The 22,163-nt window shown below is 35.0% G+C and overlaps 1 protein-coding gene across 1 annotated transcript; it reads right to left on the bottom strand.

Annotated features, from left to right (window-relative positions):
- Positions 1-1,090: 1,090 nt before the first annotated feature.
- On the bottom strand, positions 1,091-21,655 carry LOC18105486 (pre-mRNA-splicing factor ATP-dependent RNA helicase DEAH1). Its single transcript, XM_006374031.3, has 28 exons — positions 21,461-21,655; positions 20,097-20,210; positions 19,857-19,990; positions 19,512-19,715; positions 19,317-19,394; positions 18,973-19,059; positions 18,689-18,722; positions 18,534-18,588; positions 18,392-18,451; positions 18,102-18,173; positions 17,282-17,345; positions 15,827-15,906; positions 15,586-15,653; positions 15,418-15,475; positions 15,141-15,198; positions 14,976-15,044; positions 13,382-13,450; positions 10,777-10,866; positions 9,834-9,920; positions 7,350-7,465; positions 7,194-7,260; positions 5,824-6,864; positions 4,674-4,736; positions 3,439-3,562; positions 3,244-3,344; positions 2,260-2,322; positions 2,071-2,143; positions 1,091-1,525 (listed from the first exon to the last, which is right to left on the bottom strand). The coding sequence occupies exons 2-28, from the start codon at positions 20,191-20,193 to the stop codon at positions 1,464-1,466; spliced, it is 3,174 nt and encodes a 1,057-aa protein (XP_006374093.1). The 5' UTR covers positions 20,194-20,210; positions 21,461-21,655; the 3' UTR covers positions 1,091-1,463.
- Positions 21,656-22,163: the final 508 nt, after the last annotated feature.

Here is a 22,163-nt window from a genome sequence, read left to right as displayed (position 1 = left end):
TAAGATATAGACACAATATTAAAATATCTTATTTTCTCCCATAAAAAATAGAAAAATCCAAAATTTCAAAAATGAACTTTATTTAAAAAAAAACAAAAAAAAAAGATGTTTTGTTTTCTTACATCCGAAAGGATTTTTTTCATGCATATTTTTCTAAATAAAAATGCAACAATGGATATTGTAACCGGTTTATGATTATCCATTGAGTTTTGGTCAAAATACCAAAAATCTCATAATAACTAGTTTGTTACCCGAAACATTAGGAATAGGAAATAAATGTCATGATAAATCTTGGACTTAGAATGGTTAGAATTTAACCCAATAAGGTAGAGATTTTTTCATGAAAGAAGATTTGTCTTAGATGAGACTAACAGATAACATGACCTAGAAAAAACAATTGATAAACAATGTAGCTTACCTTAGGTAGAGTGCACTAGGAGTAATGTGTCTTTTCCTTGCACAACAAGTTCTCTTACTCGGACTCTCGCAGACCATTAGGTTTTCTAGTGACCATAATACTAGGTGGCGGCTCCTGAACTTAATAATCATAACTTTATGATTAAATCCAAAACTCTTTAACTTCCAAGAGGTAGCTCCGTTGTGCACGTCGTGATAGGCATTATAATTATTTTTTAATTTTTAACAGGTATTTTCATCATTTTCTTAATTCTTTTGTATAATTATTATGGATATTTAAAGTGTTGATTCAGACTATCATGTTGCATAATAGATGTATGATGCTAATAAATAAATTTTGAGAGGTTGGTGCTTGATATTTATAAGATTAAAAGATATTTGAGAATGTAATATCAATTATTTTTCACTCAGAAAATTATCAAAATAATATTTTTTATCTTTTAAAATTTATTTTTAACTTCAACACATTAAACAATCCAAGAACATTAAAAAAAAATTCAAATTTTAATAATAAAAAAAACAATTTCATATTCACTCCCCAACACCCCACTTCTAAAAAGATGAATTTGTTGAATTGATTAATTAGTTTATCCAAAATGTAACAATTTGGTCAATAAGAACTTGTATGGTTTATATAACTCGTTGTTTTTGTGATGACTTGTATAATCCATGATTTTCAAAATCACAAGTGTTATATTTGAATCCGTATTTTAATTACAATATTGACATGATACATAACTTGCCTGAAAGCAATTGCCTTCTCCATAAATGTTCTATATATACATAATACAAATGTATATATCTCGGGTCAGAGTAAGGTTGGGATATTCATTAATCATTGATTATGGTAACTATCCAAATTTCAGGTCAGTATCTATTGGTTCAGATGAAATTACTATCCCTACATACGATGTCAAATTGTCTGCAAAATTGTATCTACGTCTTGTATTCCTAGACCACAAATAACTCTAGGGCCCCTGACAAGCTCCCGTATACTCCTCATATCTTATGAACCCAGCTGCAAGCTCCCGTATACTCTTCGTATCTTATGAACCCAGCTGCTGCGATGATGCTCGTCCCTGCCCTCGTGGCATTTTCTTCGACCCCGCTGCCAAACATAAAACCAAATATCACTAAACACAATGTAGCTCAATGTCATATCACAAGGAAGCACTTCTTCGGTACGATAAATTAAAACAATTGTGGATTGCCATCATTGCAAAGCTAATAGCAAGATTTCAACCGTCCTAATGATAGATGCATGCACGTAGAACAAGCTTTTTTCATCTAATTTGCATGCATCATGTTCTTACTCTCTACAAGATATTCAGAAAGAGTTCCCATTTTAAATTCTCAAATGGAAGCAAGAATTCCAATCTAAGCCCACTCAAGACGACAAATCATTGTTGGCCAAATCTGGCCATTCAATAACATGCAGAAGGCAATCACTTTCCAGCAAGGGTAAGCTATTTATACTTGGCATTCGTGGACGCTCATCTTATCTGTTACTATGTTGTTTATACTTGACTGGTATTGGCTTATAAGCTGTGTCGTCATTGCAAGCTTGAACAGCAATAATATTCAGGCCTTTCAGTAATACACGCAAGCATGCACGCAAATATACAGAGAGATAAAGGGAGAAAGAGAGCATACGATCTTCAACATCCTTCATCTGGTAATAATGGGGAGCTATTTCTACCAGCCAGTCTGGCTTTAGTTCCGTTACCTGCAATTCGTGTTCCAAATTTCAGCTATAACCCAAAACATATTCCAATTTCCAAGTGAAGGCCTTGTTGATGGGAGTAATATCTGAATTGTGTGTTTGAGATGAGTAAAACTTGCCTGCCTCATGTACTCCTTAGTAGTAAGAACCAACTCGTGGTATATAACCCATCTTGGGAGCACCTGCATTGAAATAAATAAAATATATAAACACACAAGAAAACACTACTTGGATAATGGGATTTGTATGAGTTGAAATAACAAATGCAGCCTGATATGTACTTGACTCCTATATAATTTTTATTGGAACAATATTATCTTGAAGGAAAAAATCTTTAACAAGTATTACTTATAGCCTACATGCCCAACTGATGAGCGAAGATGACGAAAAGGAAATTTCCCTATTTAACACAGGTTAAAGCCTTCTAACGATGTGCAAAAGTTTAGCTCAAGCATTTAGGTTCCTTCGACAACTTAAAATCCAGATAGATCAGGAAACAAAGAAATGTCAACATCTGTGAATTTATAAACAGTTTCCATAGTCATTATATGCCTAATCCCAAAATTGGTCTCGGTTCAACAACCATCCTGGTCTATATATGCTTATGCCTAGTGTTTATGCAAACTAGGCATTCCAAAATTATTTGCAGCAACCACACCAGATAAAAACCAGAATCACCCATAGCAAATTCCCTACCTAGATAGTATACAAATCTTTTCAATGGAAGATGTCATCCTGAGGTTAAGAAAATAAAAAGCCACGGCGGTTTACTTCAAACTCATTTCAAGTATAATACAGAAACCAGGGACAATATCTATTTTGAAGATGTTGATATGCCATCCTAGACAATCACAAAGAATCATTAATGACAAAGGGCCTGTTTAGCGTGCCTATAAGCAAAGCAGCCCTCTTAGTTGATTATAATAGAAGCAGGAGAAGGTGATGTTCTCTCATAAGCATCTTTTACCTGCTTTTCTGAGATATATGCTTGCCTTTTCAAAAAGCAAGCTCTTTACCAAACACTTCTACTTATAAAAGCTAGACAAAAGCTGCACACTAATATGCATAATAGCAAGGCCAAACAGAGCCAAAACACATCTCACCTGCGACAACCCTGAGCTGGGATGAATGTGAACCGTCTGTGAATGTTTCACAGTTTTGTAGGATCCATTCTTCTGTAGCCTAGCAGAATGGGGGAAAAAACCTAGAATGGACAATTAGAGTTGAATTAAATACTGAAGATCACATGAGTATTTTGACTCCAAATAAATAGTAATAGTTATTGCTAGTAAATTTACCAGAAGTTATGGACTTCTTTATTGCATCTAAATCATTGGGGTTGGATGATAGCTCAATTTCAACCCTCTCCAAAAGGCCCTCCAACTGGTCTCGTACATCCCTGGCTCGCTTCATACTCCTTACCTGATACCATGGGTAACAAGGTACTACAGATCAGATATCGCTAAAAAGAAAATTGAAGGGCTAAGCTGAGTGTCAGATGAACTATATTGTCAAATTTGCAGTTTAAAATATATACACTTCAAGTCTACCATGAGTAAAAATCTGTAAAAATAAAAATCTATGGTTAAAAATATATTAACATGAACAAAATAAAAATCTGTAACCACTCATATTGTGATGGCCAGCATCAATCAGTGTCATAATCCCGAGGTGAGGCCACACAATATTGAAGATTATCTTCATGTCTATGGTACCAAGAGTGTGGAGCTTAAATTATAAACTAAATCTATAACAGCAGCAATGCAGCTGGAAGAACTGCTTGGCTTTCCAAGTCAACAAAATTCACACAACACTAAACAAGTGAAGAAATTAGCCCACATTTTGGACTCCAGCATGGGTAGGAAGTTAAATTTTCAAACTTGAAGAGGGGGGGATATCAATCAAACAAACTTCCTGCCATCATGCTGAATTGTTCATTACTGAGTTCTAGGCATTTTCTTAGTTCTAAACTCACAAACAATTCTTTATGCCAAGTTAAAAGGTTTAAAGTGATAAAAGGTTGTGTGTGTGTGAGAGAGAGAGAGAGAGAGCGAGCGGGAGAGAGGGGGGGGATCAAAATTAAAATAAGAGTTATCATTATACTGCCACGAATAACTTAGCCACATGCTGGCAGTGGTCAGAGATCAGACTTTTATGAGAATTGGCTTTGGAGGCTATATTTAGTTTTTCAATTACGATGGGAGCAATCTATTTGAAATTCAAGTCAGATCTCCAGATGCCATGTGCATATTGTGCTGCTTGAAAAACTTCATGTTCGGTTTTACTAAAAGGGCTCAAGTGTGCTGATATACCAGCATGCAAAGAACTATTTATCCAGAACCGGGGGAGAAAAAGGACTATTTTGGAACCTACACCCTGCACCCATTTTATGGATCAGAGGCCTCAACAGTTGGAATTTCAATTAACACGAAACTTGGACTCATGTCTATTTTGAACACTCACAGTGGGTAACATAGCACAAAGAATCAGGAATTTAGATGACAATATGCGATTCTAAAATATTGAGCCATACCTGAATATAATTTTCATAACACCATTGTGTCGAATAATTAGTTTCCTTCCAAGAACTATACACCTAAAAACATCAGCAACAAACATGGTGAGGCAACCATTCTGGACACCTTGAATCAAGTAAAATGAGTAATTGAAATGTAGTTCATAAAAAAAAAGGGAAAACCACAATGATAATGCAATTCATATCATAATTTCTGAAAATGTAACATAAAAATCTATCAAAATCAGAGCAATATATTGCATATCCACTCTAAAGTAAACTGGGAAAATTACCAGTTCAGTTTTAGGAAGTAAAAGGCCAATAAGTTCTATCAACATTTTCATTGACCAATAAGTTCATATTTGAATTATTTATCCAAAAAAGTTATATTCCATGTGTGCTTTTACTTTTTTTAAGGGAACTCATAGATCTAAACCTTTATTTCTTATTTTTTTTTATTAGATTTTCAGCTTGCATTATTTATTGCATTTTAAAATTTTAGAATTCTTCAACTCGTGTACCTTTGGGGGGGGGGGGGGGGGGGGGGGGTAGTTGATGTGTGATGAAGATCTCGTTCACATTTTGCATCATATGGTATTTGTTTTGGAGAACTGTGAGTTAACAGTGACGAAAAGTATACAACAAGCTCTTGAAGAATTTACTAGGAAAAGAAAAAAATGAAGAAATTAAGCTCGGTCTAATAAGTTCTCTTCCAAAAGGTAGGACAATTAACAATAAATGATAAATGTATATTTCACATTTGAAAGGGTATTTTGAAGAGTACAAAATAAAATACTTTCTTAAAAAAGAATTCAAAAGATGAACCATTAGCCACTAAAAATTTTGATTGAACCTACTAGTCTTTTGCTTTTCTTCTTTTTTTTCCTTTTGACGAAAATTAGCCTTCTGCTTTTTAATTTCCCAAGTAACCTTGTTTTAACTAACAAATGAATAACAAACAGGGAGAAAGGGGGCGGGGGAGAGAGTGATTGAGATTGATAAGCATCTCTACCAAGTGTACATGCATAAATAAGTGTGAGATGTACAAACCATTGTGCCTATATTAGTACAGCATGTAATTGCAGGAGACCAGGTGTGTGCATATGCATGTATACATATAATTATATGCATTTGAATCCATTCCTGGCGTGTTACATATGTAACTAACCTTGAGAAGAGCAATATGGTCCCCCACGTTTCCAGTGTGGAAATTCATTCTGGCATTGTCAGCATGAACTTGTTTGTCCTTTGGACGATAGAAGATTGAATTTCCAACAGAAAGCATGGCAGCAATAGAAATTATCTCATCTGAGCATTTGCACTTGTCAGAAGCAACAATCATTTTAGACAGCATGGGATCAAGGGGGAACTCAGCCATTCTTCTACCAACTTTGGTCAACTCACCAAGTTTATTTAGTGCACTTAGTGCAAAGAGCAGTTCCAGAGCCTTAAGTAATGCCTCTGAAGGTGGAGGATCCATAAAATCAAAATTTATTAGGTCATGGATTCCAAGACTCTTCAAAGTGAGCACAACATTGGCCAGATTAGTTCTTTGTATTTCTGGTATTGTATTATCTTCCAGGTCATGAAGATAATTGTAAGCAGTATACAACCGAAAACACTTTCCTGGACCAGTTCGTCCAGACCGGCCAGCACGCTGCATTGCTGATGCTTTTGAAATGGGTGTGACCAGCAAAGATTCCATCCCAGTCCTAGGGTTGTATGATTTCATCTTGCAAAAACCTGGATCTATGACATACTTGATCCCATCAATTGTTAAGGATGTTTCTGCAATATTTGTTGCAAGGACTACCTTCCGTGCTCCTTCAGGAGTGGGCTCAAATATTTTAGCTTGGAGCTCTGTGGGTAAGTTAGCATATATAGGGCAAATAATAAGTTCCGCAATTTTTGTACCCAAACCCCTTGTCCTATGCCTCATAATCTCCTCAGCTGTCTCTATTTCCTCCTGACCAGTGAGAAATATTAAAATATCTCCAGGCGGCTGTGTCACATGGATTTGAAGTACAGTTACAACAGCTGCATCTAAGTAATCAGCTTCCGGGGCTTTTGTATAGTGTATCTCAACAGGAAACCTCCTCCCAGGAATTTTGAAAATTGGAGCAGAATCAAAGTAATCACTAAATTTCTCAGCATCAAGTGTTGCACTTGAAATAAGCAACTTTAAATCTGGTCGAAAACGGGCTATATCCTATCACATAGAAACATGGATGGTTGAACAATCAGGTAATGATCAAGAGTTTAACCGGTACATGTACAAAAATAAGTAATCCTAATGTTGGTAAAATTGTTCCTACAGATGTAATCCTAATGTGGTGATACTGTTCCTACAGATCTGACATTGCTAGAATATATTCATGGATTACTGGCAGTAAAATAAATTATGCATTAATGTATTGAATGAGCAAAAGAATCTGTACCTTCTTTCTATCAGGTTGAATATACATATAGTCATGGTTTTATACATCCATAAATATATATAAATGAATTATAGCTATGAAGTTGAAAGAATCTACTTGCCTTTACCAATCCAAACAGTATGTCAGTTGACAAAGTTCTTTCATGTGCCTCATCCACCATCACAACACTAATTTGAAATAAAATAAAAAACGCTTTAGTAAGCCAGTGGAACCGACCAAATCAAAACCAAAAATAAGGCAATGAGACATAGCTCACCTGTAGCCTGCCAGATCTGGTTCGCCAAGAAATTCACGCAAGAGCATTCCATCAGTCATATATTTCAAAACAGTCTTATCTGATGTGCAATCTTCAAAACGAATGGAGTAGCCAACCTGAAGATAAAATGAAAACCATTTACTGTTAAATGTTATTTAATAGTAGGTTATTACCATTTCTAACATACTTCCACAAATTAAGCTTTCCTTGTCTTAAATGCTGGGAGTTTCGAGTCCTATTAAGTCGGTGATAATAAAAATCTCAAATAATAATATGAGCACATCTTAAGCCATAATAATAGCTAGATTTCACAAAAACAAGTCACTCTCTTTTAATTTGTTCGTGAACATTCTGTCTTTATTTACTGTCCAACCAATGATCATTGCAACGTGCCTTCAAAGCCAACTGCATGATTTAGGTTTAAGTCATTTTGATATAGGAGCAGATCCTATATAGTAGTTTAATTTCGATAAGTTATTGCAGCATGGTATTTTAGTGCACTTAGCATCTTTCACATAATTACAGTTTTTCCTTTACTAGTTCATTTATGTATTAGTTATCATGTTAGTTTGACAGCTGAGATTTAGTTATTTTGAAGGGATAGAATTTCTTTTATTTAGGGTTTTGCTTAGTATTTAAGGGCTGCCACAGCTGTAACAAAGATGTTTTGGTATTCGATATAAAAGACTTCATTCTTTTATAGCAATATAATTCAGATAGCCAGCCTTTGACTGCATTTGCAATCTTTTTGCCTTTTCTTCCTATCTCATATTTACCCAAACAAAAAAAATCCATGGGTTACATAATATGTACCTCCCTTTCCAAATCAAACACAAATCCAATATATTTGACCACTTAAAAGGCACAGAACTTTAATTTGTATTTGTAATCCTTTTCTTCATTCGTTTAAATATTTCTAAGACTCTGTAGTTAGGTTCGAAGAATTTATTTGCATATACAGGAAGAACTTAGGAAATTGATATTATATGTTAATCAAATTCTTTTTTTATTATCATTCATATATTAAAAATTAGAACTTTTTTGAAAAATAACACATTTAGGATAAAATTTTAGAGGAATGACACCGTTTAAAAAAAATATTGGGAAAATAGCATAATTTAACACAACTGTTATTCTGAATCATGGTTTTAAACAAAACCGTTATTCAGAATCATGGTTTTAACACAACCGCTATTCTGAATCATGGTTTAAATCAAAACCATTATTCTGAATAACGGTTTTAATATCATTCGATGCGAGACTGAGGAGGAAGCTCAAAAGGCTATTGAGCGAATGCACGGCAAGGTTTGCTATGATGACTGTAACTAGAACACGTACAGAAAGAATTGAATAAGATAGAAGAGTTGGCAAGTGTTGATAAAGATAACACATACACATGCACACATGAGCGTGACTAGGACATTCATTGTTGATACATTGCCGAAAGTGATTAGAGTAGACACACCATATGACGCAGCTAGAGCTCCCCCCACTTCAGCTGGTACTGCCATTTTTATAGCTTTTGAAGCAGCCAACATAAGCCTTTATCATTTTCAAGGCTTGCGTTTTATGTGTAGTCTAGCAATCCAATGTGGTGCTTTGAGATTAAATAAAGAAAAAAGGCACTACACCCTGGCCCCATCTTTGTGGAATAACAAGTAATATGAACTTAGTTTGAATTAAAGGACTTCTTGAAATGAATATGATTTGATCTCTCTTCCATTAGGATGTATGCTGTGAAAATGATGCACCATTTATGAAGCAGCTAAATATGCAATTATAGGAGCAGTAATACCCGAATAAGGTTTTTTTAAAATAAAAAAAACACACCAAACTTTCACTGAGACCAGAGGTTGAAACTTCTCAACTTCAGATGTTTCTAAATGTGATTGGAATATGGCAGTACCTTCCTCTTGGCAGTATTGGAAAATGGCCGCACCTTCCTCTTGGAAGTATGAGAGTGAAAGCACTTACATGGTATAAATAAATTGGTATCAAAGTCTCAAATGGTTCTTTCAGTGTTATCACTCCATCAACACCAAGCCCCTTCGGGCATGGAACATTAGCAGGGAATGCAACAGGACCGCTATTCCTAGTAGCGTTTCATTAATAAAACCGCGATTCGCATTAACGGTTATGTGAAAGTGTGCTATTTTCCCAAAACTTCTCTATCCTATGCTATATTCTCAAAACTTTTACCATACTGTTTTAGTTTAGTAAAAGACCCTAAAGATTAGGATGTTAAAAGGTACAACAGACCATGCATATTGCACATGTCTGAGGGTTAGTGTAGCATAAATTCTTCAATCCTAAAATGTATAAGCATGTGAGCCCCCAATTCTACCAACAGCAATCCAAGTGACAGTGAATATAACATCATACAGTGCATGATGTGAGAACGCATATAAACCTACACTCGGTAAAATAAACAAAAACATGAGTAAAAAAAAAAAGGGACCGGGAGTAATAACAGATGCCACACACCTCATGCCCAAGTTTGACACCCATTTCTTGAGAAACTCTAGCAGCAACACTCATGGCAGCAACTCGCCTTGGCTGTGTACAACCAACCTGTAAGAAGCAACAAAAAAAGGTTGATATTCACAAAAATGCCAAACATGTTGACACCAGCTTTCTCAAATCATTTAGGCAAAACCTTTGGTTATCTCTTAAAGTAATCTGGCACACTTTTAATTTTGCCTATCTTAGCACATCATTTTCCATGTTGCAAGTCATTGTCAAGTAGAATTAAGGAACAATAAAAACACCACAACATCACCCAGTCCCAATAGTTTCTTTGGATGTAATTGTCAACATTAAGAACACAAGGCATAATTGACTTTCGAGATAAATATATATAAGGGACAAAACTAGGGCCATTCCCAATCATTTTTCTTGGATCACAGATGACCCTATGGGAGTAGGGGATGCACGCATCCAATGTACTGGGCCATTGCCCTATTGGTGACACTAATTGTTGTTTCAATGTTATATCTGTTATCTAAAAGAATCAGTGTTAAAGGCATGTCTAGTTGTGTGTAAATACAAATGCATGTTACATTGGTGTTCGAGGTCATTCCTGTTTTGACTCTCTTCTTAAATCACTAGAATTAAGATTCAGTTAAAACAAGAAATTATGGAATTTAACTACAACTTTAGGCAAATAATTGAAAATTATACCACAAAAAGAATATCAACATAATAACAGAGCAAGTTGCAATAATTGCATCAGTTGTTGATTCCCAAAAACCCAATACTGTAACAAGAAAATTTTGCATGCATGTCCATTTGTACCGAAAATATGACAAGAAAATGCTACTCGAATTTTTGACAAGTAATAATTTACTAGAGGGTAACAACTGGAACAATAGAAAAATGACAAGTAGCATCTACAATGGCAAATGCATATGAAGGAACAAGATTATACCTTCCCATGCTTGGTGTAACCAGCTTCATGAAGATACTGTGGTATCTGTGTGGTCTTCCCTGAACCAGTTTCTCCCACTATGATAATAACCTGCAAAAGAGATTATAAAATATTATTAAAAAAACATGAATTGAGCGTCTACATCCAGTCATGCACATGCAAGTAGTAAGTAAATGCCATGCTACAGACTCAGGCACAGTGGCTGGAGATGTCCCATCTAATAACAAATTATAAATCGTATGACTGAACACTGTTCAGAAATTAGATGAAAGCATTTATATGCTTAAACTACTGGATAGAGGGGACAGGAAAGAATTTTGAGGTCCAAAGAGAGATGCTTTAATTTTAAGTCATTTGATCCAATACTAGTTAGGAAAGACATGGTCAAGCGAATCCCCGAGAAGTGCATTTTCTTCCTATTGAGGAAAGTCTTGGTCACTGCTAGAAGCAACTTTCAATTGGTAAGCTACTAGGAAGGCAAATGCACTTCCCAGGTGATTATCTTGGCCAGTTGATGATTAAGATGTATGAGTGCTTTGGAATCAGTTCGCTGCTTGCATTCATTTCATTTCAAGCACAAAATTGATGTGCATGTCTTCTTAGAAGCTACTAGGAAGACGAATGCACTTCCCAGGGGATTATTGTAACGACCTGAAATTTCCATGTAACTTTTATATTTCTAATCATCGTGTCTGAGTATAATGTTAATCCTCGCGTACAATCGCGCTATTGGGACTGAAAGTGGTAAGAAACTCAAAGAAAAATTTTATGATAATTATGAATAGAGATCTCCAAAGAATTAGTCTAAGACCCAAGATGATTTAAGTAAATTATATGGTATGTGAAATTCACATTTTTGACGTCAAGTTTTCAACTGTCCAGTTTTACAATATTGAACATATCTCCTAATACGACTGTTGGATCGGGCTGAAATTTTACGTGAGGTCTTAAGACATAATGTTTTACCTTGGGTTAAAACTTGCCCTATTCATAATTATCATAAAAATTTTCTCCGAGTTTCTTACCACTTTTAGTCCCAATAGCGCGATTGTGTGCGGGGATTATACTAAAATTCAACGTTTCTTGCGCAAAGGATCATGCATTGATTTATTTGACATTTCCTTCTACTTTACACATAATATCACCCAATTTACAAAATTTCCTCCTTCAAATTATTATTTTTACCTGGTCAGGGAGTTTTCACGATTTATCGTTAAATAATATTTCGCATGCTATTTTATTACTTTAGCTTCTCTAAATTTTAAATTAATCTCCCGGAAATGTTCGTCCCAATTCATAAGATTTTCTCCCTAATTTATCATTTTTCAATTAATAGTTACCCTATTTAACCCAGATTTATCTATTTACCCTATTTATTTAACCCAGATTTATCTGTTTTTGACTGGGGGTTTACAATTATCTTGGCCAATTGTTGATTACTCTGTAAGAATGCTTTTGAATCAGTTCGCTGCTTGCTTGTTCATTTCATTTCGAGCACGAAATTGATGTGGATGTCTTCTCTGTAGCGGGGATCTGTTTGGGATGCAAGGTTGGTTGAAGTTGTGAAGGCTTTGTGAGGTGTACAGTGTAAACAAGATAAGAGTAAAATTCTTGCCTTTCTACCTCTTACAATTTTTTGGCTAGGGCAGGAGGAGTGTAATAAGAGCCTTTTGAGAGACAAGAGCTGCCTCTCTCTTTGTTAGTATGGATAGCTCAAGTAAAACACCTTTCCCCTTCTGCTAAGACGAGAGATTACTACCATCAATGAAAAGCAAGAAAGACTTCACTTGAGAGGAAAATACTAGAGAAAAAATAACCAAATAATATCTACCCTAGCAAACTAGGCCTAATCCAAAATCTGAGTGGTTTTGGTAGCATGCAATGGTAGTGTGCAATTCTTTGAAAGTGTTCTTTCATTAAAGGTTTTTTATAACCGTGTTCTAGTAACTTTGCCACTCTTAATTATTTTATCCCTCCAATCACAAGAAAATATATATGATGCTTTAGGATGGAAAAAAGAAATACAAGAATAGGCCTCTTGTGATAAATAAAAATCAGTGTAATGTAGCAATTAGAAAATACATATCGAAATCATAATTTTAAGTTTTTCAAAACAAAGAAATTGTATCCAAACTTCAAAGATACAGGAAAAATTGCTTTCTTTCCTACCCTAACCAACCTTTCCTAGCTATGGTTCAAAACAGGGTTGAATATGTCAGCTGTTGCTGCTGAGCCAGAACTTTGTTTTACTATGATTTCTTGGTCTTCTGACCTCAGGCAATTATCTTTACAGCTAAAAACCTGTCCCAAAAAGGTGTAAACTCCAATAATGCCAAATCAGGCAAACATTATCGTTTCAATAGTACTTTAACCTTTGCCATTTTTCTTATCCTATTTTCATTAATGGACACAGGGAAACAGGCAGCCATTCTTGATAGCATGAAACACAACTTAGCCCACATGATCTCATTTCAGAACAAGTGGAACTCTAGGGAATGAGGCAAGTTCATGTAACAAAGACTATAGTTTACATATGAGCAAAAAATAACCATCAGCGACAAGGAGGGACCAATTAGCAAAAGCATTAAATGTTGCAAGAAAATACCTGATGATCATTGATAGCTTTGAGCAGTTCTTCTCGATATGGATAGATAGGCAAGGTTTTTCTATCTTCCTGAAAGAATAAAAAATGCAGGTGATAGTTAACAGCATAACAGTAAATCACATGTTTTCTGGTAGACTACTAGACATGCAAATGTTCCCACAACCACTGCAGGCGTTTGTTACTCAGAAAATCCTAGAAGACTGCAATGTCGAGTGAGAAAAGAAAACACATCAGATCATGCATTTACAAAACAATAAATGGTCTTTTATGCATTGCAAAATGATCATCACAGCCTGACTCATATTCATTGAAGCTTTACTTTCTGGGAGCTATTTTAATGCTATGTCCACATTCCTTATTTCATTCCTCAGAGGATTGTTAGTATTAGTTTCGTTGTGATTGCAAATTACAATTCCAAACATCAGATTAATCAAATCATAAACTTGATTATGATTTGCAAATCAAATCTCCTCATATAGGAACAGGATTTTTAAAGCAAGGGAAGAAACTTTTTGGGAAAAAGATCTGACATAAAACAGGGAGTGCAAGAATCATATGGGAATGGGAATAATAAGAGCCAAAACTCTAATCAAGGAAATGTACAATCTTGTTCTTATTTTCATGACTTGAACTTGAAAAATAAATAACCTATATATGTGATTACAGTTTGCTTTATAAATAAATTCAAGTGAACCACAACACTCAAATTCCATATATTCCAATCAAAACTTTTTCAACCCAATCAATTAAGACCAATTTCTATCATCAGTTTCATCACTTGGCTCATTGCTACCATAGCTTTCCTGCTGAGATAGTATTACACATTGTTATACTATTCAATAAATTTATTCACCAACCTCAAAATGTCCTTTGTTTTTAGTAGCAGAATTACTTCCAAAGAAGAAGAAGATGAAGAAGAAGAAGAAAGAAAGCAGACCCCATTAGCCAAAAAAAAATTCGAAAATACAACACATGATGCAAATAGCACCTGGAAAGTTTATCGTAGGGGGAAAACGCTACAAGCATGTCCATTGGCTTGCCATAATTGGAGCTAACCTAGACTGTTTTACTATTTAATATAGCATATTTTGGGGGTTCTAACTGAGAGGGGCAGTTTGTAATTTTTGTTTGTCAGGGGTAATTTTGTGATTTTTGATAGTTGCCCAGTCAACTTCTTCAGCATTAACAAACCTGCCAACCAGCACCAGTTATGGTGCACCTCCTTAATCACCTACTTAAGGCACCTCCTTATTAGCCTAAAAATATTGGTTGGATGGGTTTTTGAGTGAATGAAATTGAGATTTTCTGCCTTCAAGGTTAGGTGCGTGATGTTCTTATCTTAGGTGTGATGCTTAAGAATTCCTAGGAGTGATTTCTAGAAACCCCGGTGGGATGCTAGGTTTGATTTCTTCCTTTTTTTTAAACTACTTTATCCTTAGTTCCTTGTTTATTTACTTCTCTCAAGCACAGCCTTAAGCTAAACATATCCAAATCCCCACCTATAACCTATTTCCCCTTATTAACCTATCAATCTGTTGTCACTTGTAAACCATGGTATTTAGGTGCGGTAATTAAAGATCTTGCTTCAGCACACCTGAAGCTTCTCTAAAGCTGATTTTGCATTGGACTCATCAAGTGACTCAGTGGCCAGCTCATCATCAAACTGCATGTCAAAAAAAAAAAAGCAAGGATAAGAGAATTGCAGCAGAAAATTGAATGATCACTTGAGATTTAAAAGAAAAGGAAAAATAAGATATACCTTGTCACCCTCCACAACCGTTGCCTTGATAAACTCAATCTGGTCCTCAAACACAAACCTAAACACATTTAAAAATACTAATTAACTGCAAGTTCATGAAACAAGCAAAGCATCAAAATACCTCAATATAAATTTGTTTAACTTAAAAGAGGAAAACAAATAAGAAACCAAAATGAGAAATGGAGATGTCTGATTAGAAATTAAAACAAGACAAAAAAAAAACATTGGGATGGAAATTTTGTCGATATTGTAATGGTGAAGTGATGTTTTAACTTACTGATAATCATCAGATATTTGCTTTTTATTTTTAGAACCATATTTCAATGTTGCTTTTTCTGCAAAATGGTGAGTGAAGAATATCAGTACATCCAAAAAAATGAACGGAATTTGGAGAGTAAAACATGATGTGTTTGGTTGAATGTAATTTTATGTAATATTCCATTACGAATTTGATGATCTTCCCAAGCTTCCTGTTCAGCAAATGGGTTCATTTTATCTCCAGCGCTGCCATCCCTACAGCAAACAAACAGTATGAAATGGTTTAACGTCAGAACAAACCACTCCAGTCTAAAGCAAAATATGCTACTTGTGAATACTAAAATTTTCCATTTCTAACAAAATGTGGTTCATGTTCTGCAGAACAATTTTGGTGATTTCAATCACCAGATGCTTCCTTTCAAACTGACCTGTAACGCTGCAAGGCCACAGAAAATCTCTTCTCCTGATTAACGCCTCCTTCTTCATCATATGCTTCTGGCATCCTGTACTGCACTCCAGAAAGAATGTTGGATGGCACATCAAGAGTTAGCAAGCAACAATGACATATAGTGACTAGAAAAAAAAATGTATACAAACAGCATATAGATGGCATGCATCTTTTCGATCGTTTTTCTTTTTTGTCATGAAAACTGCTTAGAAGGTCTCCAGCAATTTCAGGTGTCACAGAGAAAGATATGTAGAATGAATTTGCCTTCTAAAGTCTCAGCCAATTTGAATTTGAATACCTTAAAGAGGACAATATGATGAGAAGGGGAATTTAAAGGTTTAACAATAGTGTAACCAAGTGATTCCATATGTGATTAAATTCAAAAATCAAATTGCAAAATCAAAAACTTCTCATCTATCTCTCTACTTCTAGAGAGAAACTAAAAGCTGGATCTGGAAAGAAGTTACAACTAAATTTTCTGATCCCCTCCCTTCACTTCTCTCCTCGTCTGAATACCTAAACAAAGGAAATTGTTACATCTTTCCACTTTTGAACATAGTGTAGTGCAAAAGTACAAGCTCTGATTGAACATACCTTGTAGAAAGTATCCTAAATAAGCAAGCACACTAGAGTTTATTCAAGAGCATCTAAAACATGTTTACTTGGGAATGCCAACAGAATATTGACCACTACGTGTCAGAATAGAGGAATGGAAGAATCCAACCACCTTTGTCAGTGCAAGGGGAAGTGTGTTACTATTTAACAATATGTTCACTACTCATTAATATAACTAATTAAAAATTATGACAACTACACAATTAATGAAACAAGTCTAAAAAATATGACATTTTATTAGCATCGGTGGTGGCAGAGTGGGCAAGGGCGTGCATGAGTGCTTCCATGTGTGAACACTTATATACATGTGAGAGAGAACTCCAAGATTTTATTAACATACAAGTTCCAGATTGTCCCATGAGAACACCAGTAACTTCAGAAAAACATGAAGGTTATATTGGAGTGGTTAGGAGCAGAATAAATTTTTTGATATATACATTGCATTGGGTAGATTTGGCATATGATTGTGTGAAATGACGCGAAAGGATCCATCTAGCTGACCCCAACTAGTTTAGGATTGAAGTATTTTGTTGTATATGTATAAATTACATTGCCAGGAACACAAGAAAGGGTACACCCATGCACACCAAAACTGTACAAATTAGAACTCCTAAGGCTGCAAACTGATAATATTTAACAATCACAAATATGAGTGAAAATACTACATAAAAACTAAAAGCCCGATCTAAATTCAAGTATATAATTATGCAAGGAAAATGCAAAAGAGCTAAGAATCGTCTTCTGAAATAATTACCGCAACATAAAATAACTCAATCAAGATAACAAAATTAAATAGAACCATAAAAAAATGGTAAATTACCTCATTCGTGTCCTCAACGTCCTCTGACCTCTTTTTCACAAGCTCATAAATTTCCTTCTTGTATCTGTTAAAATAAAGCATTCATAGTGCTTAATAGTAGTCAATATCTGGTAACTGAACTACCCAACATTACCGAGTATAAAAATATGTCCAGACGCCATTATAGGAGAATGATATTTTGAGCTTGGGGCAGCTTTGAGCAAATACTACAAAATGCATATGAAAGATTGTATTCTTTTACCTAGAAACTAGAGAAATAACTTGATGGCTACAAGTTTAAGTATGTTCTCCAGATGTCCAAGTACAAAACAAAAGGACCACAATCCTCATAAGACATGACCTGAACCAAAATAAAAAGATATGAAGCAGTCCAAGTCATTGCACCACATTATTTTTTGCACCATGGCCACATTAGTGAAGGCATAAAAGAGCCACCCAAAAGAGATATTCAACTAAGGTGACAAGGGGTACCAATTATATAAAGCCATAGCATGACTAAACAATTACGTAAGACCACTGTTTGGCTACACTAGCACCTAACAGCAATATCTAGTCCACAAACCACTAACATGAAGAGATACACGATACACTCAGAATCAAAGGGCTTTGTGATCAGCAAACAAGTTGAAAAGTATTGCATGTGGTATTTGTCTTCAATATCTAGAACACGCACTCTAGAACAGTTGCTATCGCAATGACCAATTAATAACCTGTTACTGTTTTTATCATATGGGTATAAACAATTTTGCAGGTGAAGATAAAGGAGGAAATTTTGTGAAAGAGTATGGATACATCGCAGACAATGAATTGGATTTATTACCTTAGTTCACGATATTCGGCTTCCGTGAGCTTCACACCATCAAAGAGGTATTGTTCATCCTCAATGTCATCTCTGAAAAGGATATGGATAATTGAAGAAAAAACAGGGAAAGAGAAGAAAAACATAAAAGTAGATATTATATGCAATTTATGATATTCAGCCTGAAGTTCAAGATTATTTAACAGTGTCTACCATCAGCAAGGTTATCATGTTATTAAGGCTAAAAACACCAGTAAGCAAGACAACTAAAGCAAGGTGATAGCAATATCCCATGTGTGATTATGCAATACCTGATTTCTTCCAGTTTCTTTTGTTCCCTTTTCTTTAGATATTCTTGTCGTGACACCTTTCTGAATCAATGCCAAGGAAGAAGAATGATCAGCAACGCTACCCTGTCATTAAACAAGGAGCAGCAGATAATCAAATACGAACCTCAAAGTGTCAAGCTCATTTTTCTCCAAAGCATTTGATCTTCGAACTGCCTCTTCTGTTGCATGATAAGCAAGATGAGATCCCATGAAAAAAAGCATTGTTAGAGAACTTTTATGCATGTGGGTATGTAAACATAAGCACTCGAGATTTTATACCTTCGTCCTTCTTTTTCAACTTTGGCTCTGTTAGCTGTTATAATAAGACCAGACAAGACCATCAGTAAGAAACAAGCACCGTGAATGTTTGCAAGAACATATTTGTGAGATTTACATTCAATACTAAAAAATTGACCTTGCAAGAGCATGCATTAGCTTCAGAAGGTGTCATACTTCAAACAATGGCAGAGCACAGAAATAAAATAAAAGATCATAACAGATCCCAAAAGCAACAGCATAAATTAGCAAGACAGCAAGATAGATGATTAGATGCAGATGTGTACCTTACGAGTCCCTGCAGCATCACGTTCTCTAATATTTCTCTCTAATTGTTCCCTCTCTCTCTGATCACGCAGTCTCTCTTGCTCCGCCTACACACAACACAAGATATACAAGCCATATTTAAACTCAAATAGTAAAAACTGCTAAAAAAACCAGTGAGCTAAGCAAAATACTGTGAATAAATCATTTTACAACAGGTTTATGAACTATTAGTAAAATCTATAATAATCAAGGTAAGCAACACCCCAGCAATGCTTGATAAGAATCTCTTCACTAAATAGCAAGAAAATAAATTACGAGGAAAGGGATCAAATTAATACAAGGCATTTGAACAACAAAGGCATACCTCAGAATCATCATCATCTTCTTCATATGAGGAAGTCCGTCTTTTAACCTGTCTTGCTTCTTCCACTTGTTTGACCACCTGCAGCATTGCATTTGGTCAAAACAAAAAAAATGCCATCAGAACTGACATTGACAAGCAGCTTACCGTAATGAACAAAAAAAAAGAGTTCTGGCAGTAAGAATATAAACACTCTACCTCATCGTCCTCATCCTCTTCACTCTCAATCTTCTTCCTAAACCGTTTCTTGTGCCTATCAGATGTAGTGGCAATCAAAGACTTATTATCAATACCACCAGCATCATCATCCTCGTCATCGTCATCGTCATCAGCATCCAAAAGTTGATAAGTCTTCTGCTTCCTTGCCAACACAGCAGCTTCCCTTTCTTGTTTTTGATAAAGCTAGGGCAACAGAAATCAAAAGCCTTATTCATTTAACAAACAGAATAATGGCAAGCAAACCAAAAAAGCGGCCAACTATAACAGAGAATAATCATAATTCCCAAATTAAAAAGAAACAAAAAGAAACAGGGAAAAACTCACATTTAAACCACCAGATGCTTTACGGGGAACTTTAGCAAAGATTTCTAGAGCAAAAGATTGGGTTTCGGTCGATGATGGAAACCCAAAAGCCTCAAGTTTACTAAGCACATCAGCTGAAGAACTAGCTTGTTTAGCTAAAAAAAAATACAGAGGGAGCAAGAGAAATTATAAAGTAGAAAAATCAAAAGAGAAATAGTTACACACTATGAATTGAACAAAAAACCACTAATTCAAACTCACAAATTCCAATAATGTACTGAACCACAGTTGCCTGTGAATATCCAAGCAATGACATTAGCTTATCTGATACCCATGTCTTCAGATTATCATCGCCCATTGTCACTCTAAGAAAAACTAGAAAAATCAAAACAGAAAAAATTATTATATATGAATAGAACAGAAAACCACTAAGTTCAACTTCATCTGAGGATTAAAAAAAAAATCCGACTTTTTTTTTACATTTAGAACTGAACCGGAAAGTGGCTCAAACTGGTTTGTATACTTTGAGTTCTTTACATTCTTCATTGTTGGGTTTAGGCACCCTTTAATGCCAAGGAAAAAAACAAGAATTAAAGGCTAGTGACTATTGTAGCTCTAATACCTAAATATTCAAATAACCCACCCAAATTTTTAAAAAAATAATTTTCAACACTTTAAAAAAATAGGAAAAATAAATGAAAAATTGAAATTATCACAATTGATTAGATTGTTAGGCAAATAGAAGTTAAAATATGTTCTAATTCTATATAAGTTGCTAGATTTGCTTTGCTTTTCATATAGCAACAACACTCCAAGAGGGCAAGTTTCAAGCATAGAGTCTCGTGTCAAATCACAAGCCTCAGCTGATGGAATGTGCTTTTGTCTTCCCTCATCTCATCACAACTCTCTTCAGGACTCTTTTTTTTCCTTCAATGAATCTAATTTAATACAAAAGTTGTTGTAATTAAAAGAAAAGTTCCACATGCACTACATAAAAATTTGAGCAACCATTCTATGGGATTTTTTTTCTTTTTTTATCAACGCAATTTAGTTGTTGTAATATAGCCTACTCATGCATCTACGCGTTAACTTGCAACATAGATACTTGATTTTGCTAGTAAATTAACAATTCCAATTTGTAATCAAGTGATAATGTGGGACCATCATGGCCACAAATTAAGGGTTTTGGAAATTATTTGGCTAAATCCATGCCTAAAACAATTCTCTTAACTAACAAAACAGTAACCAAGGATGCCAACAGAACTAGATACATGGTCATGGCTGTCATTCAGTCAAATTACATATACATATATGTATATATGTATATAAATGTTTTCCACACACAGAAACTACTGGATTGCTTATTTTTTTAATCTAAACATAAGAAATATTTTTAAACCAAAACCCTAAATTTTGTGAACCTGTCATTAAACCAAAACCCTAAACTTCCTCATGTCACTCAATTCAATAGAGAAAAAACGAAATGTAGAGATTACATGGACCAAATAGTATCAGATCATCAGTAAAATAAGGCCTTAAGCCTTCAACAGAAAACCTAAAAATCAATGAGTAAAAACAGTGTTTCGAAACCTGTGGAGAGAAGAAGAAAGGAGAAGTTAACTTGCCAGAAATTAAACGCAATCCAAGCTTAAATTGAAGGTCACTGCTCGGTAGTAGTGGAATATGAAGAAGAAGAACAGCAGAAGCAGAGTGGTAACTGAAGGTAGAACCGTAGAAGTGAAGACAAGAAAGAGGGGAGGAGGGGAATTTTTTTTCTGTTCTGTGTAGCTGCTGCCGTAGACGTGTATAATAATAATAATAATAGCTGGGTCTTCATAGTTTTTAACTTTTTAAACTCAGGCAAGTCCGGGAGGGAGGCTCTATTTTTTTATTTTATAAAAAAATAAAAATAATATCATTTTTATAAAATAAAATTACTATTACAATTACAAAATATACTAAAAATGATAGTGCTCCCGTTACTGTTTACATAAACACAAAATATCGTGGATTGGAGCAGTGTAATGACAACCCAATCTTTGACATAAAAATTTGCAAAGGAAGCAAGAGAGGAATGAGATTGTTTTTTACTGGGGTGCATTTGACATAGAATAGTTGGTTGAGGAAGAAAATGATCAGCACAAGTTTTGGTGGGGCCGCAAACCATATGGAGCGGGCACCTGGTGCTTAGGCTGCCCGGCTCTTACGCGGGGCAAACCTGAGCACCACCTGGCGCTCGGGCGGCTCCACTACACAAGGCAGACTTTAATTTAAAAAATAGTATTATTTGTGTTATAAATATTATTATTTTTATTATAATTAATATTA

Source organism: Populus trichocarpa, chromosome 15 (genome assembly GCF_000002775.5).
Source record: "Populus trichocarpa isolate Nisqually-1 chromosome 15, P.trichocarpa_v4.1, whole genome shotgun sequence".
NCBI lineage: Eukaryota > Viridiplantae > Streptophyta > Magnoliopsida > Malpighiales > Salicaceae > Populus > Populus trichocarpa.
This window is presented reverse-complemented; position numbering and strand designations above follow the sequence as displayed.